Genomic DNA, 27,719 nt, shown 5'->3' on the forward strand with positions numbered 1-27,719 from the left:
CTGGAAGTTCTTTCCAGCGTAAGGTTATCTTTGAAGCCTCCTAACTACTGATTACTTGTTTTAAGTGGCTTTTTTGTAGTCCACAACCGGGTTAGGGTTTTCGCTGCCTCTTTGGCCAGCTTGTCCGCGTTTTCATTGCCATCAATGTCTCTGTGACCTGGAACCCACCATAGCGTAACATCATTGCCTCTAACGAGTTATCTTAGGTTGCTGGAACACTCTGATAAGTGCAGAGTTACACATATAGGCCTGAATTGTCTTTAGAGCGGAATAAAATGTTTATGGATGCATTTTTCTAGGTTCAAAACGGTGCAGAAGTTTATAGCAAGAACTTCTGCTTGAAAAATGGTCATGTCCGAGCTGAGGGGCAATTTAATGCGTCCATTTGGTCCACTAATGCCTCTAATTCGAATATATTGTGACGCATTGGTGTATCAGGCAAGGGCTCCTCTTTTAAGTTGAGGCTCACCTTCGCCCAATCGTCCCTGCTTCTAAATATGACCTTAATTAGGTCGAAATTATATACTGTCGGTATAAGATCCGTTTTAATTTAAATCAAGGGGTTTAAATCCTTGAAGATTTAACATTTATATTTAGACCCAGTTCCTTTGCTGCATTTGTACATGCTATGAAAGTCTCTACCATATCTCTCTTAGTTCTACCTATGATCTCCACATCATCGGAATATACTAGTATTTGTACACTTTACAGAGCCTAAGACTATTTGGGGTAATAATGGGGTTACATTTGTAACTTACACTCTATTAATAATTTTAGCGCCATCTCTGTTTAAACAGCCGAAGTTGGTGGTCACACTGCCAACAACATTTTTAATGTTTTATTTAGATGAAATACAAATAGAACATTTAACATATTCAATGTAATATTCTTATTACCATTTATTAAATTGCAAAAGTAAATTAAATTTAAAATTTTTATATTATGTTGGTTACCTTGCTGGTGATATTATCGGCTTAGATATGACAGCAACGCCAACAGGAACGTCTTTTCCCACTCTTTCCACTTTGAACAGTGTTCGAGGCAAGTACATGAGGTAATTTTTCCCGATTAAATCCCCATTCATCTATAAAATAAACCCAAAATCTTCTTAAATTTTATTAAAAATAAACCGTAATGAACAATATCAATCAAATTAACACTATATTTTTTCAATTTCAGCTGAAACCTCAAAATGTCTGATGTTGATGTGTAAGTATAACCTAAAAATTAATTATTTTTATTATTTATTCGAAATGATGAGTCTGTAGGCTCCCTCTTCTGAGGAACCCAAATTAAAAAAATCGTGCTGTAAATTCCTACATCTGACACAAACGAAATTATTCAAAATTTTCCATAAAATAACATTTCAAATTTATCTAACATAACCTCATTTTTATTTTGCAGCGATGATGCTCCCTCTGTGCCGGCCGCAACTGGCGGTACGATGAATGTTAACGAGGCTTTACAAGAAGTCTTGAAAACTGCCCTCATTCATGATGGCGTCGTACATGGCATACACGAGGCAGCTAAGGCACTTGACAAAAGACAGGCCGTTTTGTGTATACTTGCTGATAATTGCGATGAACCTATGTACAAGAGGTTAGTTACGGCTCTTTGCTCGGAACATGAAATTCCTTTGATAAAAGTTGATAACAACAAAAAACTTGGAGAATGGGCCGGATTATGTAAAATTGATAACACAGGAAAAGCAAGGAAGATCGTTGGGTGTTCATGTGTTGTAATAAAGGTAAACTATTTCTTTTTAAGCTAGTAAATGAAGGTAAATTGGTGGTATTTGCTACATGGATTTTGTTTTAGGACTTTGGGGAGGAATCGCCAGCTTTAGATGTTCTTAAAGAGATGTTAAAGAGTAATTGACTTTGTTAATTTAATAATAAAGACTTTCTAAAAATCGTATTTTTAGATTTAAATCACATCCAAAGTATTTAGTGCAATGATATAAATATAAAACCTTGCAAATTTTATCTCATAAATATCATACCTCATTTTATTAAGCTTTATTAATTTTATCAATCTCTTTAAAATTTTATTACAAAAAGTTTTTGTCCTTTTCTTTAGCATAAAGTTACATTGGAAAATGTTTCAACAATTACTTTATTTTTTGGTGAAGGCATTTGCTATTTTATTAAGTGACTTCTTAAAGCTATGCCCATTTCCTTTTATTATAAAGTAATGAAAAATTATATAACTCGTGTATGTCTTATGTTGATGAGATCAATAATAGTGACCCCATACTTTTGTATAGGAGATTTATTGGAAATTTACAGTGATATATTGAATACTTTACATCGATATATTGAATACTTTACATCCTATTATTAATTACATCCTAATGTAGTATCATTCACTGTTACCTAAAAGAAAGAGCCAAACCATATCAGTAAGCATACCAAATGTTGTACCTATGTGCTGTTACCACTTGTTAATCACAACTTTTATCTGTATGCTTGAGATGTTCCATACACTCCATTGCCTTTCAGCAATGGAGTGCTTTTGTAGCTTTGTATGGAACGTTAAAACAAGATGGATCAGAAGTAGCTTTGGAAAACCATAAAAAACGATGGTTTTTGGTACTGTCCTAAGTAACAACATTAGATGTAATATGATGCTTCTGTGTTAAAGGGTTATGTAAATTAAATGGAGACATCCTCCCTAATGAATTCCTACCAGCAATTTAACCGACCATCGATAATGTAGGTTATGTTGACTTATTAAGTCCATATGGAAAACTACCGATGTTAACGTTTCCTCAAATTATTACAAAGATCCCTAGTATTTTTTGTGTAATAACAGATATCAGCATAGTGCTTTACCATTCGAAAGCGCACCATGTAACAATTTCAGATCGCCAAAGTATTGTGTCTCCTTCAGGAATGTGAGGCGTGATTTCCATGAAGATACCAACGTCTAAAGACATGGTTCGATTTTAGTGAGTTTGAGGCAAAGATTAAATTATTTGCAGAAGATTAAGTATTGCATTGTAATAGATATCTTGTTGCAGAAGACTAGATGCTTCTAAGGGAAGAAGGAATAGTGCTAATAGAATATTAAATACCACTGGTATATGTCTAAATATTTTTAATAAAAAATTAGATAAGTGGACTATGTACTGTTCAAGGAACTTCTTGGACGTTACTATGTCCAGGTTTGAAGAATGTTTCTATTTGTGGATGATTTTTTGATGAAATACTGCAGTTCAAGAGACATAATTTTATTCCTATTTTAAGGAATACAGAAATCAGACCAAATGACCTTTTTTCATTCCGGAAAATCTGTAACATCTTAGTCCAAAATTTTCAGCAGACTGCTGCAAATGCGATTTCCTGCTCTTTTGGCTCTTTTTCTTATTTTAAAGGTCTCTCTATCTCATGGTTGCATGCTTTGTTAACATTGGCAGGGGACTTGATATAATGTAATTGCAGATAGTGGACGAATGAGCAGCCTGAAGTGATGCACAAGACACAACTTTACCCGAAATAATTAAGTGTTTGGCGCGTTTAACTAGTGGATGGCCGCCTCGTTCGTGCGATTTAACTCCTTTAGACTTTTTTCTTTGGGGTTACATTTAATCGCTGGTCTATGCCAATAAGCCAATAACATTAGATGAGCTGCAGGCCAACATCGAACGCGAAATTCCTGGTATTTCGACCGATTTGTCTCGATGTCGTATTCCATAAATAATAGCATCGATTGAACCCTTTAGTAAGGCTATGTTGGACTTAGTACAAAGTAACTCCTATAAATCTGCTTGTGTTGGCTTAATATTATGTTCTTTAGTAGCTGAACATGGTACAATGTATTGAAATAAAAACGGTAGCAATTGACCAATGCAAAAGTGGGCATGAATCAAAACAATTTTCAAGTGACGATATACTAATTACCGTATAACAGCTGTTCTTGACATTGCTTGAGATAGAGAGTCGAAAACCAATGCAGAATGACATAAAACACTTTATACCCAACCTAACCCATTATTGATAAATTTTTAGCATTAAAATGAAAATGCTCATTAAACATTTCTTCTATTTTTGAATGAATTATACAATGCCAGAAAAGAGTCAAATTATACTTGCTGCAAGGTTTGACGTAATTCGCTTCGTTTGATCAATAATATAGTTGATGATCCATATGGACAATCTTGTTCTGGGTTTCACAACCATCAAAAATAAGTCCAAGAATTTTTGTATTGGTTAAATCGAAGAAATTGCAATGAGCCAGAATATACGAAAAAAGTTCTGTTGACCCCTACCTGATAAGTCTTCAATTGACGAATAAAATATCTAATGACTGTAAAAACTGAAAATTCTAGTACTACATGCTTAAATAAAATCTTCTGAAGATGTTTCCAGAAATATAAAATAGAATAACGACCAGGAACAGAATTTACTTTGCCCTTTATAATAAATATGGAATATTCCAAAACTGTACATAAATATTCAAAATGATAATTTTTGACAGAGCGCAAAGAATAAGCAGGAAGTATTTAAACACTGAGGAAAATCTTTGGTCCAATAAAGGAGAATGGAGGCGATACAACGAGGAACTTAACGTCAATTTCAGAATTCATCAAACTGCAATGGGCAGGTAATATGACAGGAATGAGTGAGGATAGAATACCAAAAAGGCTCTTAAGCAGCAGAATACAACCCAAGAGAGAGGCCATGAAAATGTCGCACCATTATAAAATCTTGTTTGTCATGGTATTTTAATAAAATCCAAAAGTTTTTGCAATAATACACTTTTTATTTTTTAAATATTTCCTCAAACTACTCCATTACAATTTTTTATCTGTATAATTTTATTTATATTAGAATAATACACTTTCTGAATTATAATATTATTATATAAATTACCAAATTGCTTGTATTTTTCTTCTTGATATATAACTACAATTTATTTTATTACTTCTTTTGTTGTAACTACATCATTATATATATTTTTTCTTAAGCGCAGCTATAATGGTCTCGTTACTTACACACAATAAATGACATCACTTAAAGTTTTTTTTAAACAAAACGAACCACATTTACAAAAAATTTCTCAAATTTTGTAAAAGTGATTAATTTCGTTTATATCACTCGTTTCACGGTATTTATGTTTATTTTTTTTTATATAACCTATCAGTACTCCGATAAATACTGTACATTAACAAAAACACCCTTAAATATTTAATAATAATTAATAATAACTTGGAAGAGTTTGTCAAAAGATAAGGATTTTTTTTTGCATTTTTTTCAATTAGCACAGAGGTTTAATGACGATTTTAAAATGTTTAAAATATATTAACTGAAGAAGAAACCTTGTGCTTTTTTTATATAAATGACAATATTTAAATTAAATATAACATTAGTAGTCCAAATTGTGCTCTTATTCTTATTTTAAATGTACAAAAAAAATAAAAAAATGGTTTTATAGGCCACATTCTTAAACCGTTCATATTTTATTTACATTCAAATCTCATTTAACATTAACATTCTTTATTTATTAATTTTTTTTTGAAATTGTTGCGATATTAAATTTACCAGTTCATTTTATATTTACAAAGTTATTTTCTGTTATAACCAAATAGAACTGGTAACATTTTTTCTTCTAACCTATAAAAATTTAACACTTACATTTAAAAACTTCTAAATTGAGCCATCAGCAATTTATTAAAAATTGTTTTAAAAAAAAATGATTTGTTAGATTTTTATAGGGCCACAAAAAATCGCATTTAAAATCCTTCCATTTCTTTTTCTTTAAATCTTATCTTCTAATGTGTGCGGAAAAATATCCCGTTTTTTTCAAACTCAAATAAAAAACGAGATCTATTTTTCTATTTTTATTTAAAATTGTTTATATTATGTATTTCTTTTTATCTAACTTGACCTACCTCCTACTAGAAGAAGTTTTTCTAAATATTTAAACGCGTATTCGTAAATGGAAGAATGTTTTCTATTAATTTTCTACTTTTAGCGAACGCGTTATAATCAAATAATTAAAAAAAAATTATCTTCTTACATTTACGAATGAAAAAGACATATAAAAATACGATTGAACAAGTTTTAAGTTAAGTTGAAGATTTCGATAGAAACTAAACTATGTGCAGTCGTTTTTACTATTTTTTAAACTATTTTCTATATTTTTTTTTCAAAAAATCTAATCTAACAACATTTTTTCTAACATTCGCTAAGATATGTTGGAGTAAATAAAAGTTTTTCTATGGAAAAGCACCACAGAGTTTTAATTTGGTAGTTTGTAAAATTTTGCTCAAATGAAAATGAGCTTTATAAAGACAACGTTTAATGTTTTTTTTAAATATTAACTGCGCAACATTTTTAAGTTAACAATGTGATTTTCTACATTAACTAAAATTATTGTTTTAGTGCATAGAAAAGCATTTATAAATAAGACAAATTAAAAGAAAACCATAAATAAGATTGTTGTTTTTTGAGTTTTTAATTAACGCAATCTATTTCATTATATTGCAGGTCATATATGAGGGCTTCAAATACAACATCAATCATCGTACCCAGTTTCCAAGATATAGCTGGAAGTGAGCAAGATACCGATAGATCTGGGGGTAAGTCAATTAAAATATACTTTTCAAGACAATAAATATAAAAATATATCAATGACAAAGAAGTATTAATGCATAGCTACAAAGTGTTCGCATCATCAATACGAATGTACCAGATTTTATCAACCAAGTCATTAATTGAGCTGTTAAAAGAAAAACATTATCTTCTTCTTTGTCTTTTCCCTTGTATCTTAAAGCATCCGGTTCTTTATCTATTTTTAGTATTCTTTTCTGTTCAGCGCCATCGCCTTTACTTCTTCAGTCTTCCTTCCCCACTGCTGAATTGCACTCTTGATACTGTTCAGCCACTGGGTCTGCCTCTTTTCTTCTCCTCGTGCCACCATCACACGTGTCCGTAGTTCCTCTCTTGTGGTTGTCTTTCCGACTCTATCTCTTCTGGTCCTGCCTATTATTTGCCTTAGGTACCTCATTTCTGCACCTGATACTTTGCTTTTGTGCTTATCTTGCATTGATCAGCTATTCAGTATGGAAATATTCCGCTCCATATATCAATGTTAGCAAATGTACTGCTTTGCACAGCTGCATCTTTGTTTCTTGTAAAGGAATCTGGTTCATAGGTAAAATAGCAACATTGTCTTTCGAGTATAATAGGTACAAAGCGTATCAAAGTTATTGTTGATAAGGAAAATTACTTCAAAATTACAATTTTACTTTGTAAAAAACACTTTCTATCCATCAATTCTTTGTACATAATGAGATCTATATGTTTGTCCAAACATTCTGGGTATACTGTTCTTGGTATTAACATTGCTTATTCCGCCAAAGCATGCTTATAGTTAAATAAATCCATCACGTGTAAATAATCCCTCTTCATTGGAAAATAGAACCACTTCGGTAAACATTTCATAATTTTCTCTATATATCTAGTTTTAAATTGCACAAAGTCGATATTTATGAAAAATTTGTTATATTTTTGTTTCAATTTACCCAAATTATATCATAAAGTTATTATAAAAGTAACAAAGTACATAAATGTGTAAATCGAAACTGCATAGATTCTTATCTTCTCATTTATTTCAGGATATCATGCGATTTTCCAGTTCGTCATGGATCAATTTTTGTAATCTCCGTTCTCGATAACTATCTGTTTTTAACTCCAGTTTATTGATTGCGTGCATGTTTTATTTTCGATATAATCATCACCCGTTTTCCATTATTTTATGAACTCTTTTTTTGTTGTTGTAACAAAATTCCACTTGCCAAAAAAAAAACTTAAACTGTAATCTAAAATTAAAATAGTGGATTATTCGGAGATATACCAAATCAATTAAACAGGAAGGAAACCAAGTATAATGTTCACTTGTTGTTTAAGTTGTATCACTTTTAAGACAATCATCAAGGTCCAGCTTAATCCAAAGTACTCCAAGAAATCCCAGATATGCTTCTAAACTGATTTGCAATGCCACATAAACCTCGGTGGGAGTATTTGTCATATTAACAATTACAGATTCATTTTGAATGTTAGATATTGCAAGAGTCGGAGTTTCCAGTACTTCATCACTTTACACTTAAGACTCTCATCAATCTTCAGCTCTATTTAAGGTACGACAAGAAATTGCAGGTAGAGGTCTTCGATGTTTGGGAATGCCACTGTTTTCTTAAATGTGCTGAAATCTAGTGCTGCTTGCGGATGAGCAGAAACACAGAAAAAGCAAACCAGAACGGAAAATAATTACAGATATTACAAAAATTGTCTAGAAAATCAATTATAGCGATACTACAAATCTATAGTCTCAAATTATAGATATTAAAAGTAGAGAAAGTGCAGTAACCTGCTTTTAGATATTAACGCAACCTTTGACCTTACTGAATTCTTGCAATTTAGACCAATACTTTCTAATCAAGTTAAATACTTTTAATATTTTGGCAAAAAATTTTGTACACGGATTTTGCCACTATCAAACATGGCGGTAGTCACCTAATGGTTTGGAGAAGTATGTCGTATAATGGAGTCAGCCAATAACATTTTATTGAATGGATTTTAGATGCCAAAGGTTATTTAAAAATTTTGCAACAAGAAATCCAAAAAGTATACTAAAATGACATATCCAAGATGACTCCATATATTTACAAGGCAACGACCCCAAACATTCTTCACGTATAGTTAAAGAATGAATGTTGTATAAGATGCTTAAGGTGCTTCTTGAGGCAGCATCCAGATTTGAATCCAATTGAGAATTTTTGGCATATACTGCATTTGCGGAAGAAAAATATTTCCAATATAACAAACTTGAAACGATGCCTTCAAGGTATAAGAAAATTAGTTAATATCAATGCCTAATAGGTGAATAAACTGACTAAATATATAAACTGACTTCAATAAAATATTAATAATACTATTTAAATATTCAAACGACTCAGAAACGTTACCTAACAATTTTTCTTTACTAGAACGAGATGTGCAACACATATATTGTTCAGTGGATGCATTTTATCTCCAACCACAACATTTCGTCAATTTTTTCTCCAACAATAACTGTTCCATACTGAGAACATAGATAGATATGTGATATTTTATGATGTAACAATCTTTATCATTAGGCTTTACACCAAATTGATACCTTAACTTAGGCTGTGATACCATATCCAAAAATTTATGATCTTGTCTATCATTAAACAATTACTTGTTAATCTTATTAACAATTTTTTTCCCGAAATTGTAATGTAATGTTGCACTTGTGAGGCTGTATTGATGAAAGAAAGTTGATCATTTCCAGACTCTTCCTGCCTTAAATTTTTTTCTGATCAAAAAATTATGACATTCAATAGTGTCAGAAAAAATTTAATAATATCCACTTTTGCAAAGTTGACTCAATGTTGCTCGCCTGTAATAATAGATAACTTTCCAGGCTTTGGTGTAAATAACTTTTTCTGGAAACATTGCAATATGAATATTAAGTGAATTGTGTTAAATTAATGAATATATCATTACAATATGTTATGAATTTCGATTGGATTTTGTATGATTAGGGGTTGAAGGTACGAATAATCATCCCAATCAGGGTGAGAAATACTTTTCTCTTAAATATAAGAACAAGTCATTAATAAAGTAATGACGTTTGAAAAGAAAGGTATAATATTAAAAAATATCCTTGTGGTTCTTTTCACTTTAAAACAATGTTTGTGATGTCAATTTTAGTTAATATATAAAATTTGATTTGTTTAATTGAAATGGTTACGCATTTAATAAATAAAACATAAAATTTTGCATTTAAAATAACCAAAAGTTTATAGTTTAAGATATTTTTACATATTCTATTCTTTCACAATTTTAAGCAAAATTTTACAAACTCCATTAATTTTTTTTAACTATACGTTTATAAATTAAAAGTATCACAATCGTTAATGTTATTATTATTATTACAAACATGAACTTGCTTTTACAAACACCAAAATACAAATAAAAAATAAAATAACCAGCACAAAAAACAGATTAAGATTAAAAAATAAATTAAAATCTTCTCGTTTAAGGTAGTCCAAGTAATTAATGAATTTTAACAATTTACATTTATTTGTAATAAATAACAAGCCCTAATTAATTAATTAACCGATTAATTAAAGTAGTTTTTTTAATCTATTTTTTTGGAAGCCAAATGTCCCAAAAAGAATAGGGATTTTTTTAACTATTTTATCCAACCTACTCTAAAGCTAATAATCATTTTAATAATTATTATAGCGCCCTATTTAAGAGACTAGAGTTATTTTATTTCATTTATCCTATTAATTAATTTTCTGTTTGTAAATTTTTCGTTTCAATATTAATTTTTATTTTTTCATCATCCCCCTTTTGCTAAGCAAAAAACATTGAGATACCTACTAGTAGATTATACAGAGAGAGAGAAAATTTTAATACATGTCAAAAGTGAAGTAGAGTATAAAATTGGTTTTTTTTTGTTCGACGTCATCCTCCTCGACAACGAAAAAAAATTTGAGTGACGTACGTAGGCGCCCCCCTTTTTACGATTTCAGGAGCTTGTTGGCCCTCTGGTTAGCGACGGCGATGCGAGTTTCGTTGCTCTCGCCCTGCAGGTCATCAATAACAACAACAAGAACGCAAAATAGATGTACGTTCATAAATAAAAGGGTGGTCAAGGGGCAATTAATTATTTACTTTTTTTTAGGCATCAAATTATTTAATCAAATAAATATAACGTATAATGTTGTCTCAATATATTTGTAAATATTTGTTTGCCAATCCATGACACCCCAAAAAACAAATCAGTGAATGTGTTTTTTGTGTTGTTATTCTTTTTTTTTTTTGATTATTTAATTTTTTATAATAATTTAAACTCTACACGTTGTATTGTTATTGTGGGCCACCCCACCCTGATGATTACCGGTTCGTACAGGTTTACTTGAGCAGGTCGTGCGCTCGTTGATTGGCCACCTCTATCCTGGTTGCGTTCGATTCACCCTGTAGTTGTTGTTTATCCCCAAAGTTTTTGTTTTATTTTATTTATGTCCCAGTAGTGATTATGTTGTTGTATTTGTTGGTTATTTTGTTGTTTTTCGATTGTAGGTGATTGTTGTTGTTCGGATGTTGTTGATGTAGGTGGTTGTAGTAGTTTTTGTTGGTTGTCAGAAAGCATTGCAAAATAAAAAAAAAATTTACATTATTAAAAATAAAAAATTATCCATGAAATATACTATGTTTGCCATTTGTTGCAAATTAACTAACAATAAATTATTATTTATAATATTTTGACATACATATTTAAGTGTCGATAATACATGTCAAATTTTTGAAAACCAATTTTTTTTAATTTATTGTTAATTAAGATTGATTTGATATATTTTAGGATAAACTGTTTTGGTTTTAATATTTGTTTAAAATTATTATTTATTGACAGAATATATCATATGTTGACAACTTTGAAAACGTTATATTTAGATAACGATTTTTTTAAGAGAAATTTATATTCTTCTAATTGTCAATGCCAAATTCAAAACTCCCAAGGATATTTCTATTGAACATACGATATATTTTTTGTGTTTAATTTAAAAAGTGTATGTTTTGTAATGGTGCCTTTTATTTATTTCGATTTGATCATCATTCAAACAACACATTCACGATTTCACAATTTTGTTGTAATTATTTATTTAAGTAAATATATTAATTCATTTAGTTATTAATAAGAAACAAATAAATAAATTGGTCCACACCCATGCAAGCAAACATAATAAACCAATCAATCGAGAGAAAAATTGTTAAAATTAAAAAAGCGTGAGGCACACAAATTTATATTATAAATGCTTTAATAAAGTTCTGTCAATAAACTTCGCAATAAAGTGCAAAAATTCACCCAGCTAGACGACAGATCTATGACTCACGTCTATTTCAGATAAATTATTATCCAAGATAATATGTAATACTCCGGAAATAATCACTCATTCTTGGAACAAACAAGATAATTCACTACTTCACAATCTATTTTTAAAACTACTTCGAATTCTCCTTGCATCAAGCGACAATCATTCATAAAAATAAGTATGCATACAATATTTCTCATAAAAAAAATTAATAAATCAGTGATTTAAATAAAATCATTAAAAAAGCAGTTTGCAACTTTTATAGTTTTTTTAATAATAATCCCCATTCGATCAAAACACGTTCATAAATCTTTCATAAACCGCGTAAACACGCAAACCGGGGTGGTTAATTTAAAAATAACCGGGACCATAGACTACAGTCAATGTCAAGATCTGTCGCCATTTCTAATCCTCGCCGAGAAAGATCAATAACCGCGCTCCCAAACCCGCCCACAAAACCGTAAAGCAGGAAAACAGGGATTTCTCGAACATTTTCGCCAAATCAGCTGGGTAACGGAAAAAAAGTTGGTAAAAGTCGTTACAAAAGAAATAAAAGAAAAGCTTCCCGTGCAAAAATATCACATGAGTGTTAAAAAAAAAAGACACGATAAAAAAGGAAGTTTCCACGGGAAACGGTTACCTTGAGATTAATACGATCGATTTGTCTGTTCTGGTTCTCCAATTCTGAGCCCATATCGATGGCCATATTACGTAAATTGCCGATCATTGTGTTTACTTGACCCATGTTCTCTTCCATTTCCTCCTCGCGAGCATCGTTAGTGATACGACCGATATATCCACCTTGAGGACCGGCACCGTTACGATCGTCCATCATTCGTTGAGGTTGATTGTTTACGACTTTTCCATCGTCGTTACCTTTCCAAGTACCTTCATCTTCTTTAAAAGATGAACCTCTAAACATTTAAAAAATAACATTAGATTCTATAGATTTTATTTTATTAAATACAGTGAAAAACTTTGATTATAACGGAATAATACGGGGAAGGGAGTGTTTGTTATAACCAAAAGTTCGTTATATGAAAAATTATCAATAACCTAAGGAAGAATCTAACACTAGCATTAGAACTAACACTAAACCTAGAACTAGAAGCTTTCGGATTTAGCCGTGCGTCTTTTAAGACGGCCAAACCCGAATGATTCTAGTTCTAGGTCTTGTGTTAGTTCTAGTGATAGTGCAATACTAGAACTAACACTAGACCGAGAACTAGAAACATTCGGGTTTAGCCGCACGTCTCTCAAGACGGCTAAACCCGAATGATTCTAGTTCTAGGTCTTGTGTTAGTTCTAGTGATAGTGCTAGCGCAATACTACAACTAACACTAGACCGAGAACTAGAAACATTCGGGTTTAGCCGCACGTCTCTCAAGACGGCTAAACCCGAATGATTCTAGTTCTAGGTCTAGTGTTAGTTCTAGTTTTAATTCAATGAAAAATATACAATAATCTAACGCTGAATAACAATTGGACCGCGTTATGCATCACTTGACTAAGCGACAAATGTACAATGTTGAGAAAAACGGGATTTTCGTTTTTATCTCTCTAAAAATATAAGACAGGCTCAAACTATTGAAAATTGCTTGGTGTCTGTCTATTTTTATCACAGAGCACTGATGACAGCCATCACAAGCACAGAATCCGCTTGGTCAGTCGTTTTACGATTATACAGGATGTTTTTATAAGTCGTGGCATAAATTTAATTACAAATACAATAGTTAAAATGATGTTGCGTGCAAAATTGTGGAAGAAAATTATCTAGAGTTTGATTTTGTACTTTTAGACTGACTTCTATTTTATATAGAATTTAAATCTAACTATTTTCGACCCTTGGCCATTTTCAGAGACTCTACAAATAGATTAACATCCCTTATCCTATCCATTTTACAAACAAGTTACTTAATAATCTTTTTCTTTTGTTAAAAAAGATCACATATGAAAGCCGAAATCAGATTATTAGTTACTAATTTACAAAATTAATGTTTAAAAAATTGTAAAATGCAATTAAAGACGAAGTGTTACAAGTTTACAGGTTAAAATTTAAGAACGCTCTTTTTTAACAAAAGAATGACCCAAAAAACACGTTAAAAATAAAAAGAAAGTGCTGAAAAGTAACTAACACTAGATTAACTTCAGTTATAAAACTTCTATTATATGATAACGAACTTAATTTTTAAAATGTCAACCTCAATTTTGACATATTTGTAATCTTCATTAAAAATCCTTTAAAATAAGTACAAACACGACATATTTATCTTCAATATTAATGAAGTTATGGTGAACTTCCGGTTAAAAATGTCAACGTCAATTTTGACATATTTGTAATCGTCGTGAAAAATCCTTTAAAATGAGTCCAAACTAATTAAACAATATTTAATTCCAATATTACTCGAGATATAAGCAACTTCCGATTTGAAATGTCTTAATATTTGTCACAAAAACGGAAATATAATAAAAAAAAATCAAAAATTAAGGTTGGTATTAATATTTAAAAATTAAATTGCTATCTTCATTGTTGCTAACTTCGGGTTTAATGCTTTTTATTCTAACTTTTTTGTTTTTGAGATAAGTGCGTCATCTTTGGACTCATTTTAAAGGTTTTTTAATGAAGATGACAAATATGTCAAAATTGACGTTGACGTTTTAAACTGGAAGTGATTGTATCTCCATTAATATCAAAGTTAAATATGTCGAGTTTGGGCTCATTTTAAAGGATTTTTTATGAAGTTGACAAATATGTCAAAATTAAAAGTTGAAAGTTCGATCTTTTTGGTTTTTTGAGATAAATACGTCATGTTTGGACTCATTTCAAAGGATTTTTTATGAAGTTGACAAATATGTCAAAATTGAAAGTTGAAAAAAAAGTTGAAAGTTCGATCTTTTTGGTTTTTTGAGATAAATACGTCATGTTTGGACTCATTTTAAAGGTTATTTTATGAAGACTACGAATATAATAATAAAATTAAAGTTGACATTGACAACTGAAAGTTTTTTTCACGACTAAACCCGAATGTTTCTAGTTCTTGTTCTAGTTTTAGTTCAATAAAAATATGCAACATAGATAACTTATAACTAGCGCTACCTACCACTGCCACTAGAACTAACATTAACGTTAATCTATTTGTAGAGTCTCTGAAGATAGCCAAGGGCCGAAACTACTTAGACTTAAATTCTATATAAAATAAAAGACATAAACTGTTAATTTTATATTAACATCTAGAAAACGACACTGGTCCGAAATTGTCTATTATTATTATTATTAACTTATTTCATCTATTTTTTCTATTGTAGAATTTCTTGGTGTATCTAAGTCGGTTCTTAGACGTATGATGCAAATCGGACTTGAAATCGTATAACGTGATTGGCGCTTAGCTTTATCCTTTAAAACAAATAGTATTTTAGGTTTTTCGGTATTCTGCATTTTTTCTGTTACACCTTTACCTACCATACAGCATAAAAATCTCTAAAAACGATAAAATGTCGGTTAGTCAAGTGATGTATAATGGGGTCCAATTAAACCTAGAATTAGCATTAGAACTAACACTAGACCTAGAACTAGAAACATGCGGGTTTAGCCGTGCTAAGAGACGGACAGCTAAACCCGAATGCTTCTAGTTCTAGGTCTAGTGTTAGTTCTACTTCTCGTTCAATTTTTAATGACATATACAACAATCTAATAACAATTAAAACGAGAACTACCGTTCTGGATTTATACATCGTATAGACAACTCGGGGTTTATGAGTTTATCTATGAACACGGAATAGAGCAACTTGAGGAATAACTCGATTTAGAGTCTATCTATGAGCTCTAACATTCATATTTAAATATGTGTATTAAATCGATGATATTAATATGAACGTTCTAACGAGAATAACGGATCTTGTTAGAAGAGGTTCCGAGGTTATACTGAAGCAACAATTTCTGTTTTTGATAGATAAGCTGCGATTTAAACGAAAAAAAAAAAGTGTGCTTCGTGCTTTCGAGTTTGATCGATACTTGGCGGATGTCCAATGTTTGTATAGCTCACGGAGAGAAATATATAAATAACCTCATCCTTTAACCACCGAGGAGGATAATATGCTCTCTTTAAAAACAGTTCAACCCTTTATCGTACTCAAATTGTGGAGTTTTACTTACTTTTGACATGGAAGTACACAAAGTCCGCAACATTTTTCCATTCCAGTTAAATTTTTCTCGGCTTCGCGCATATCGGTGTTAATCTGGTCCATTCCATCTTCAATCCGGTCCAATTGCTCTAAATTACGCCACATAACACAAAAATTAAAATCCGAAGTCGGAACTTTTTTTTTTTTTTTTAATTTACAAATAAATCATCATCTATGCTCGTGTTATACAGTGTGTTTAGTTAATAATGTTTAATTACAAATCATGCGGCATGCTACTTCAAAAATTGTAAAGAGAAGATGAATAATTAACGTCAATTTAAAGAAACAAAAAAAGCGAATTTTAAAGATTTCTTTGTATCCTCAAAAATCGATTTTTCTCTTTAACGGTAACTTAAGAGTAGAAGTAATAATTTTATAAGGGAAGCTATCAAGCATGCTAACTACTTATAAATTTTAATGGGCTAAAATTATTTCTACAAGGATAGTATTTATTTTTCTTAATTAAATAAAATAGTTGATAAAAAGAGAGAGCGGATAGAAAAGTGTCGCTTTTAGGTGAGACATGTGTAAAACTTACAGTGGTGTTAAAAGTTGGAGTCCCTGGAGGGTGGAGATGTCGTGTTATGTTTTAATCGCGATAAAAGAGCCCGTTCTGATTAACATTAATCGCATTATTAATCAGAACGGCTTCTTTAAAACAGTAAAAAATAACTCAAATTTCCCACAAATTCCATTAATTTTGATTTTTTGGATAAAAAAATCGTTTTTAACATGTTAGAAGAAAAAGAGTAGATAAGAGTATATAAAAAGGGTTAGTTGAGTTTAGTAAGTAAAGAGTAGAGAGTAAGAGTTGTTTAGTAGTTAATAAAAGGTAGTTTTTAGTAGTAGTAGAGTTGCAGACTCTCTCTAGAAAAACAACAAGTCGAAACCTCCATCGAAACACAAAATATATATAAAAAAACATCTCGGCCTCAAACACAGTTGCTTTTGTGTAGTCGAGTCAAAGCTCTAAACATCGAAAAAAAAAAATAACAATCAATTAATATTATTATAGTAGGTAAATATAGTAACAGAAATCGTCATAAGATTTTTTCTTTTCGGGTTTTTCGTATAAATGAGGTCACACCATTGAAGAAAAAAAAAGTAACAAAAAAACCCATGCAACACCCATTCCTACGAAATCCGAAAACTGCGCGATTATCGTTCGACCGGAAATAAAAACGCAACCATCAAAAAAACGGAAACCCTCTCGGATCTCGACCAAGTTTGCTCTGTTTCTTTGAAAACTCGCCTCGTGTTTTAGAAGAGAGAGTCTATCAACATCGATTTTTGGCGAAAGAACAAAAAAGAAATAAGGACTTATAATAATAAAAGGGCGATGAGGTGGGCGACAACAAATCTTTTATTGTCCTATTAACAAAATTCACACAGAAATTATTTTCGAACATTTTTATTAGAATATTTTCATATTAAAAGTAAAGTGTAACGTTTAAAGTGTTATTTTTAATGTTAGTAATATTAATTTGACGTTTTATATATAATTGTTATTTTTATAAATGGCAAACTACACTATCTGGATTATTTTAAACATGTTTTTCGCGTTTCCCTATATCATTTTATATTTCCTATATCATCAAGGCCTTATCTTAATTCTTAACTAACAACACAACACACATTTGAGAAGCTTAATACTCCTAGTTACTAATGGAGTTAGTGTCAATGTTATAGCTTTTCTAGTTTGGCATATATTCATTAAAGTTGATGACAAAGTTTTTTGGCTTCATACTGTTCCATGGCCCTCTTTTTGTTTGTTATAAATTCCTATTTATTGAGTCAATTCAAAAATTACCTACTCATTTACTAATTATGATATCGACCGCCATTAAGTTTTGATAACCCAGCACAGCAAAAAAGGTAGAAAATTTAATTGCTGCATTCTCCAAAAATTGATTGGAAGTTGTCAGAAATCATATTAAGTTATCTTAGCGTTGACGAGATTGTTATTGCCTCTTCACGCTGTATATGCAAAACAGATTGGCTGTATATAGCCTCAGGAGGCCTCAAGGGCTTAAGTGTCAAAGTAGGACCTCTTGATAAAAATTAAGTGCTCCTCCACCACTAGTAATTATACTTTTCAAACCTTTTAAAGGTAAAAATCGAATGGTTCGTCATTAAATAATACTGCTTATGACCAGTGTGCAACAAAATTGATGACTAACGATAAGACCAAACTATCAACGATGTTCTAACATCTAATTCATCAGATAGAAAGAACAAAACATAGAATATCCCTTTATAGATTTCACAATGTTAAACTTACAATAACAAAATTTAATACAAAAAATTCCCTTCAAATTTTGGTATGAAAGTAATTCACAATATCCAACAAAAAAATTAAATTTGTATTATGGCTGCATGAAGTTTTAATCAAATCTATATCATATCTGCATCAAATCTACACCTTGCTTCAATAAATACAAGTTAGTATAGAGTTAAGTCCTCATTAACACCATATCTTTATCAGAAGTGAATCAATACTGCATCTAGAAGTGTATTGAGCATCTTTCTAGATTGCATAAAATCTCCATAACAATCCTAAATAACTCTGTATCAAGACTATGAAGTTTGTTATCAAATCTACTTTAAATTTGTATCATATTTGTATCAAGTATGCATCTAGATAATATCGTATAAAGTCTACATGTTTGTTTTAATTCAAAGCTGTACAGAATTAAGACTTCATCAAGATTTGATAAAATCTTATTAAATCTGCATCAACTCTTTAAAATCTGCATTAAATCTTCATTATGCCACTCATTTGATAGATGAATTATGTCTCGATAGAGTATACTTTAATTTTCTAAGAAGCTTGCACGAAATCTTCATTAAGATAACTCCGTATAAAGTCTACCTCAAGTTTTCACTTTGTTTTTATCAAATGAGGCCTGTATAGAGCTAGATATCTAACAAGACTATTTCATACTCTATCGAATCATTACTACAATTATGAATATCTTAAGACTCTTTCAAGATTTGTTGAAATTAAGAATCCGGATCAAATCATTGTTATGCCTCATAACTTGATTGATGCATTAAGCTTCCATCAGGTCGATATTTAATTTTTATCATTCATGCCGTAAGTCTTCTTTAAGTTTGCATTGACACATGTCCGTATTAAGTCTATATCATGTTTGTATCGAATCTTCAACATGTTCTTTTAACAAGTTAGTATAGAGGTAAGAATCCAATCAAGCCTGTAACATATCGCTTTCGGATCAGTAACAAATTATATCTACGAGTGTATTAAGACTTATTCAAAACTGCATAAAGTTTCCAGATAGGCTTTATTAAACCTGCATCAAAGCCTACTTTAAGTCTCCAATATGTCTCTGACTTAATAAACGCATTATGTCTGTATTCACACATCTCAGTATATCTTTTATATCTATTTTGCATTAAGTTTGCACCATGTTTGCCAAATTTGTACAGAGTCAAGAATCAATCAAGTTTGCATTCAAACTGGGTTTAGGAGTATGCTAAGACCTTTTCAAAAGCTGACAAAATCGATCAAATCTTCCATTAAATCCATTCAAAATCTCTATCATGCCTCAATCTCGATAAGTGAATATAAAATGCCTTTCACCATGTTTATATTCAAGTAAAGTCAACAAAAACGTGAGAAGGGGATTTATGTAATTCATATTAATGACGACTTAATTCATTTAAAATTAAATGTGCAGTGTCAAAATGTACCGCAATCTATATAGGCGAAAAGGTTGTTAAATTTTGAACAAGTTAAATCTCAGAAGACATCCCCTAAAATATTATCCTAAAATCCCTAATTTAGACACAACGGATAGAGTAAACATACTACATGGAATGAAAATCGCTGGAGGTTTATGAAATCACTAGTTTAAAACCCCTAACACAACAGGTAGAGCACGCTTGTTGCTATAAATCACCATGATAGATAGGTAAACATCCCCTTTCTTCGGTTTCTTGTCCGAGATTGATCTAAATAGGCTCACATGCCTCATTTGATGTTTATCTACCCACCACGGTGATTTATAACTGCACAACGAAATAGAAAAAAACAGATAAAATCGATTTATGTATTATTTTCCAATCTCAAAATGAACATTTTAACGTCAAATTAATATTTTATTGCTTTTAAATTGAATTTCGAAGTTAAAAAGTACGTTATTGTTCCTGCTTTAAAAATAACATTTCAACGTCGAGATAATTTTGTTATTATTTAATTAAAAATTTTCGAAAATCATTTCAAATTTAAAGTTGTTCTTGTTTAGTCGCGGAGTAAAATTAAAAGTAATTGATTTTTTTTTGTACAAAAAATCGGTTTTGGTTTTTCGTTTTATTTATTTATTTTTTTTAATTAGATGCTTACCGCCCTGTTCATCCAGCATGACCAGGGTTTTCATCCCCACCTCGTGGCTCTACAAACACGAAGAAGTGACACAGTGAGGGCGGCTTGAAAGGGCTTCAAAGTAGCCACAACACCATGGCCCCCCAAAACGGAAACGATAAAGAAAACAACAACAACGCTTAAAACCGGGGGCCATGGTGTTGTCGAAGACCCGCGACGGTGGTTGTACAATGTGTGGTCGTCATGAAACAGAGCACCCTTAGTTAGTTAGTTTCTAACCCCAAACAAAATAAAAACAGAGATTAAATAAAAAAAATGTTAAAAATTATATCAAAAAAAAATTTCTTTTTAAAGTAGACGTCTTTTCGTCTATTTGAGAGGTTAAGTTATTAGTATTTTCCCGAAAATTCTCCAACACACCTGTTCAATCTATTAAAAAACACCCTATTTGTAGGCTACTCAAGGTTTTAGATTTTTTTTCTCTATTAAGCTTACCGCCTTGACGTTGCAGCATTTCCACGGTCTGGCCTCCAGCTTCCGTGCTCTATAAAATAGTATGCTAACTGACTGACACAACGCTAGACGTGTACACAGCTGCCTAATATTCAATCAACACTTTATATATTCTAAACATTAGCTACTTATATCATAATTTTACGCTTAACTAAATTATTTTCTGTAAAACAAAAAGAACAAACCAATGAAATACTTAGTTATTATACGAAATACTGATTTTAAAAGTATATTTCATTGGTATGTTCATAAAAATAATAATAATAAGCGGTAGGTGGCCGAACCGCACTATAAAACGTCTAAAAAAATCAATAACAATTTGTGCAAAAGAAGCCGGAAATAACAGAAAACAGAATAGAGACAGGCTGTTTAAATAAAACACACCGCTCGGTAGTCGTTCAGCGCTTTTTCATTACAACAAAAAATAATCATCCGGATCCAATGATTCTGTTATAATAAAGGCAACAACACGTAAAAGCTTTCGAGGCGGCATGCAGTAGTGTATTTGTTTTTATATAAAAATTAAAAAAAACTGTATTTGTGTATCATATCCAAAGTGTTAATCATATATTTTTTAATATAATGAGAAAAATAAAATTAGTATGATGTAGGTTGTTAGGTTAATTGAGATGTAATGATTTTTTTTTTTCGTAAATTTTTTTAGGGTTACAAGATGAAAAAGTTATATATAACGAGGTTTTAGGTTAGATTATAAATATAATTAATAGATTAAAAGTGAAAAGTGTTTGTTAAGAAGGACTCACCTCCCTGGTCATCTAAGGCGACCAAGGTACGGATACCAGCCTCCTTGCTCTGTTTGTAAGCAGCACAAAAGTAAAAGTGTAGTTGTTATGTTAGTAGACGGTCGAGTGGAGGTTGTTGATAAATTTGTTGATAAGTTGATCTGGTTCTGTGACGCGATTTAACACAAAAAAAGTTTTTTCTTTGAAAAATTTTGAGTTTAATCTGGTTTTAATTTTTTTTTAAATTTTATTTTTGAATCATTTTTCTAACTCACAATAACAAAAAGCATAAAAATTAAAAAATAATTATTAAACGTTAATTTTGATTATTTAGAATAATCTGAAAAATAGTTGTTGTGAATTAGATTTAAATTGAAAAATGTCAAGTAAAAGAATGTTATGGTAGTGGCTTTGTTAGGCAGTCTGCGTGTGTGTGTGCAACGAACAAACAATGGGGAGATATAATAATATAATAAAGAATCGTGTGTGTGTCATTTTTGAAACATGGATACAGCACAACACAGCCACACTGCAGGGCTACCGCTACCACAACATCAGTAATTCTTCCTCTATATAAAAAAAATAATAAAAAATGATATAACTTAATGAAGACGGAAAGAGAGAGGAACAATTACCGTCACCATCCAAATTTTCACTTTGAAATTATTTTTTTTTTTACAAAACAGAAAATTTTAAGAAACATTTCCAAAAAAATTAAAAAATACAGCAAAATACACATATAATATTACTATATTAATAATTTACCAGAGATATAATAATTAGTTTATAATTAAAATAGAGATCAAGAGACACATCAAAAACACATAATATATTAGTATTAAAAGACAATCGAACCAAATTAAACTTTAAAAAAAAATAACTATATACCAAGCGTTCATGAAGAATGAGTACCCCTACAACATCTGTAAAAATGATTAATTAATTCTTTATGGATAAAATGATAAACCTAAATCATACAAAGTTTTTGCATAAAACTTCTTTTACTAAATGTTACACTCGCCCCCAATACACCCAATAAAAAACGGATTAATTTCGAACATTATGTAATATTAATGTATAATTAATAAATGTTTAAGGAAACATCATGTTTGATAAGATAAAGTTTGTGTTTCGATATAAAAAAATTAAATATACCCACCGCTAACAACGAGAATATCAATGAAATAACCGTTTGGGTGAAGCTTTCTTTTACATTAAACGAGTGAAAATGAAGTTTTGGCTACAAATTAGGAAAAAAAGGTTGATCAGGAAGATTTAGAACCAAGAGATAATTTAAATAGACTCTTCTCACTTTATTTCTCTATACATACTCATTCTGCTTCAAAATATTGTATTCTTCAACCGTATATTGCTCTGATGCGGAAGATATGGGACAGCCTGTATAGATGTAGATTTGTTGTTATAAAAGCAAAATTCGCAAACCAGCATATTTTACTATTCTTTATGTTTAAAGTTGAGTGCATCATAAAACCATTTTCATGAAAGAATCAACTACTAATTTCGACTAACTAGATATCAACACGTTAGACGAGATAAAGTTTGGAAAAACATCGCGTGTCAAAATTTGCCAACGAGATGATAATTAGAATAAGGCGGTCCAAATGAGAGACATTTTTAGCCCTATTCCACCAGATTCCCTGGAAGATCAGAAAAGTTGGCCACCATAGTAGTCAGGAGGATTTTATAGTGTGGTCTATGTCATATATACCAAAAACGCAAATATAACGATTTACCCGAAATCAGCTCGACGGAGTGTCCTGCGAATGCGTTAGCATTACTAGAAGTCGAAAAAAGTCAAGAAGGAACTTCAACTCTTGCTAAAGGCACATGAAGGTGATGTAATGGTATGAGAAGGGCTGGAACGGGAGGATTGTCTTCATCTATACAGCATACTGTCTCAAAACGAATAACGTTGCCATGCTCAAACTTGACACAAACAACAAAATTGTCAACCAGTAATTCAATGCAACGCCAAAATCAGAGTGGACTAGCCTAGATATCAACGAAAGAGGTAAGTCGCTTCTGACAACTTGTTGTAAACAACATAGGTTCTGGACGAGTAGATGTACTTCATTTTTGGTACCAACTTGACACTACGTGTAATTCGATTTTACTTGTAAATCGTTTTGCTCAGATCATAGACCTACTTAAGTTAAAATTGACTATGTATCAATTGGGATTTCTTTAATAGTTGAGGTATAAAGAGCCTAGCGGGTGAAATTAGGGCTGATAAAGGTGTGATTAAACTGAGATATAGCTATAGAGCTATATGTATGTATTAAACAGCAATTTGTGTGTTATAATACTGACCCGACGACATGTTTATGCATGAGATATATTCTAATGATAAAAAGCAGTGATATTTTGATTACTGCAACACAGACACAATACGATTAATTTTTCCAACTATTTCCAACGTTGTTAAATCACGGAAAGATGTAATTATTACATATTTCGGCAAAAATTGTCAAAGAAATATGGTAAGGCTACTATACAGAACTACAACGGACCCTGTTCTGTTCAATGATGAACTCGATGAGTGTGAGTATTGAGACTTCTTCGGCGAATCCTAGATGTAATAATTTGGCAGTGATGCGAATATTGTACATTTCACCAGAAAATGAGGACCTACTACACAAAATAATTAAACGCCCTCGACATTTGATAAAACCTTCTCGTGGAATATCCATCTGAAGAAAGTTCTATAAAATAGGCTTTGTAGGGAAACTAAAACTTGAAGGATTATGTAAAGGATTAGTTATGATTATGTACAGAAATATTATATAGCATACAATTCTCAGTAAACTATTACGCATTAAACAAATATCGATATCTGATGTGATGAGGACTACATCAATTGTAATGGAAGTGCTACTTGACCTAACACCTTTGTGCGAACGATGTGGTGCTGTTAATGCCAGAAGATTTAACGAGGACAATAACCGACTTAAAAGACAGGCCTGGATCGATATCAAAAGTTCCATGATAGAGGTAGCTATCTAACTGTTTACAAATGGATCAAAAACGCTACCGAGTGATAGTTTGGCATTGAAATGGGTGGTTGTTTTCTCCTAAATAGAGGGCAAAAGAACAAGTCTGACATTGTAAACTGTGAAAACAGGTCTTGTGGTTGAAAAAAATACTAAACAGAAATATGTGAACAGTGTTTCCTAGATCCGGATACCATGTCATACCTACGTAGCTAGAAATGAATTGGTGGATGGGTTAACACCAATAGACAATGCAAAGGCGTTTGTGGACGATACGCAATTAATATGAGGGGAAGATTTCGCACCAATTCCACAAGCCTGATACACTCAAAGACGTTTATGGATATCTCGGTGGTGGCGCAACATCAGAGTTCTGACGGGATTAATTATCATTTAAAGAATCTTAACACATTCAGTTTATCCGATAATATTTAAAAGATAGTAAAACAGTAAAGTATGTTTAGTCCATAGTTGGAAAGCAGTTTCGTTTGTAAATCGTAATCTTTGGTCGTAATCGTAATACAAATATTAAACCTTATCTATTTAACAGCAGAAATTTGTTCTAAAAACTGTCTTAACTCAGAAAGTGGTTTACTGGCGTTTTTTTTTTAGTTTATATTGACTCGGAAGAACGCGCGCCTGGTAAAATATACGCAGATAATTTTTAAAGATTCGCGTGTTGACACGCACAGAAATAGATTGCTTGATAAAAGTCTCAATCGTTTTATAAAAACCGTTTTTTGTAACCAAAGTGAATTATTTTACTGAAATAATTAATCCACGACCAGGAAGATCAAGATTGATCGTGCGTAACAGAAGGAGAAAGTGACAGAATCAACGAAAATCTTCTGTTTAAGCAGAATTATGCCGCGTATTGCTGCCGCGCAATGTGTGGACACCATTATATGTATTTTACCCAAAACAGTTCTGAAACAATGTATTCCTGTATATTTGACCCTAATTGTCCATATACGTGACATGGGTAAAAAATCCCCAGTGCGCGTCCATAAGTAATAAATACATACGCGCGTCCCGCAGGGTTAAGTATGATGAGTCATTGAGATAAGTAAATTTTACCACTGTTTTATTAACAAGTTATTACATTTTAATGTAATGAAGTAAGCTTGTGGTACACAAGACTACTCTTAGTTCAGTTCTATTAAATCCTTGGCAAATTCCAAAAGTTTTTATAGCTAGTTTTTACAAACTATAATTTTTTTTTAAATTTTGAAAGATTTTCTCAATATATCCCTAAATTTAAATTGTTCAAAAGATTCTTTAGAGAATCTTGTGTTTTTAATGATTAAATTTATTAAATCACATATTCTTACTTAAGCAAACAGATATTTTAAAGTATTCATTCTTGTGAACTACCTGGTACCATTGATAAACTCAAAAAATAATAACTAAATCTGAAATTAAAAAAATAATGGGCTTGTGACTTTGCTTAAATTCATTTGAATTAGTTTAAAAAAACGTTTCAAAGGTCGATATGAACGGGGGGGAAGTGGTAGGCCTGCTCTGCATAGAGAAGAGAATCAGAGAATAGGTTTTTTTTCGGTTGTATACAGAGAATAAGAGGTAAGTAAAGAGACAACAAGTCAAGAGTTAATAGATATTAATTAATTACAGTGCACAATCATGCAGCACAGATATTAAATAGACGCCACCTAAACACGTATTTCAAAAAATAAAAATAAAATAAAATAAAACAGCACTAAGCTGTCATAATGAGAAGCAACGACTCATTGTCAGTGTACACATCCACATTTACCAGAAGACAGCATGGAAGAGAAGTTAGTCACATTTACATATTCTTTTTCTGTTTTTTTTTAAATTGCCCTAAAAATTTTTACTCTCATTTTAAATTTAAACACTTTGTAATAAATCATTTTATTCCCCAAGAGGAGAGTAGAAATTTTTGGATTTTAGGTCCTAAAGCACAGAATGTAACAAATTTAAAAAATAAATAGGAAAAACTGAATTTCAATAAATCGTAAAAAAATAAACTTAAAATAAAAATAATAAAAAAATGTGAAAATATTTATGAAGATTATCATCATTTCACCACCGACTGCTAAAGAAAGAGAGAAGTTAAAACATTTATCGAGTCCAAGATTATGTTTTATACAAAAAATATTAAACCAAAAATTAAAACGTAATCTTGCACGGAAAACATACATTTAATATCATGACCAACACCGAGAAAACATCAATCACCCTAATTTTATGATATTTACCTCTTCGCAAAGGGCCAGCATCCGCCGTGTACTCTCAAGGGACTGTAAAAAAAACAACAAAACACATTAAATACATCAAAAAGTAACAAAATTATAAATTAACAACAAAAACTTACATCATCTGTAACTTGTGATGCCTTTATTTGTAATTCTTGAAGTTCGGTGCGGGGAGCCCCATTTTCAGCAGCTGCCGGAGCTGGCATTTTGCTGTAAATTAAAAAAATTAATCTCAAACACGGTCAATCGAAGAAATCGGGGTTTAATTTTAAATGTACGTGTATGTTCCGGTATTGTCAAAGAAAAATCAATAACTATGTACCAACTCGGGGGGGCGTACTCAACTCGTAGCTCAACCCAGAATTTCAAGATAGAAATTAAAAAAAAGCATTAAAAACCGACCTATAAATATAAGACATTCTAATACCGATTATAATTCAAAGAATTATAACCAAAAACCGTTGTAAAAGCAAACTGGTGATATGAGACGGAGGCACATAATTATCTGATTATTTTTGAATGAGATAACGAGGATGTAAATTAGAAAAAAACTTACTTATCTGGTTGATTAAAGCGTAGATAACGCTAGCACAACAAAGAATAATGATTACAAACGAGTACTGAGCACCTTGTTTTAACAAGAATTTTAACTCACTGACAGTCAACTGACAGCCACGAACTGTCACATTACAATGGGCGGAGATAAAACTGCAGTATCGAAATGTAGAGGGCGCATGCGCAAAACGTCATCAACTAATTACCACAAACGATTTTTAT

The 27,719-nt window shown here is 31.2% G+C and overlaps 2 protein-coding genes across 9 annotated transcripts; one reads left to right on the top strand and one right to left on the bottom strand.

Annotated features, from left to right (window-relative positions):
• Positions 1-985: 985 nt before the first annotated feature.
• Positions 986-1,917, top strand: LOC111420916 (ribosomal protein S12). Of its 2 annotated transcripts, none has more exons than XM_023053983.2 (4): positions 986-1,054; positions 1,180-1,209; positions 1,405-1,747; positions 1,819-1,917. In XM_023053983.2, exons 2-4 carry the CDS (start codon positions 1,193-1,195, stop codon positions 1,876-1,878), a joined length of 420 nt encoding a protein of 139 aa, XP_022909751.1. In that variant the 5' UTR covers positions 986-1,054; positions 1,180-1,192; the 3' UTR covers positions 1,879-1,917. The 2 variants fall into 2 exon arrangements, with proteins under 2 accessions (XP_022909751.1, XP_071054211.1); XM_071198110.1 differs by having other exon boundaries at positions 1,018-1,041.
• Positions 1,918-5,829: 3,912 nt separating this feature from the next.
• Positions 5,830-27,657, bottom strand: LOC111420915 (Synaptosomal-associated protein 25kDa). 7 transcript variants are annotated; one of them, XM_071198109.1, is made up of 8 exons: positions 27,499-27,633; positions 27,062-27,152; positions 26,946-26,987; positions 20,934-20,982; positions 20,460-20,508; positions 16,065-16,182; positions 12,552-12,825; positions 5,830-10,624 (listed from the first exon to the last, which is right to left on the bottom strand). In XM_071198109.1, the coding sequence occupies exons 2-8, from the start codon at positions 27,064-27,066 to the stop codon at positions 10,559-10,561; spliced, it is 603 nt and encodes a 200-aa protein (XP_071054210.1). In that variant the 5' UTR covers positions 27,067-27,152; positions 27,499-27,633; the 3' UTR covers positions 5,830-10,558. The 7 variants fall into 7 exon arrangements, with proteins under 7 accessions (XP_071054210.1, XP_022909745.1, XP_022909748.1 ...); XM_023053977.2 differs by lacking the exon at positions 20,460-20,508 and having other exon boundaries at positions 27,499-27,657; XM_023053980.2 differs by lacking the exon at positions 20,460-20,508 and having other exon boundaries at positions 5,830-11,015; positions 27,499-27,657.
• Between the last annotated feature and the right edge of the window lie 62 nt (positions 27,658-27,719).

Source organism: Onthophagus taurus, chromosome 7, assembly GCF_036711975.1.
Source record: "Onthophagus taurus isolate NC chromosome 7, IU_Otau_3.0, whole genome shotgun sequence".
NCBI lineage: Eukaryota > Metazoa > Arthropoda > Insecta > Coleoptera > Scarabaeidae > Onthophagus > Onthophagus taurus.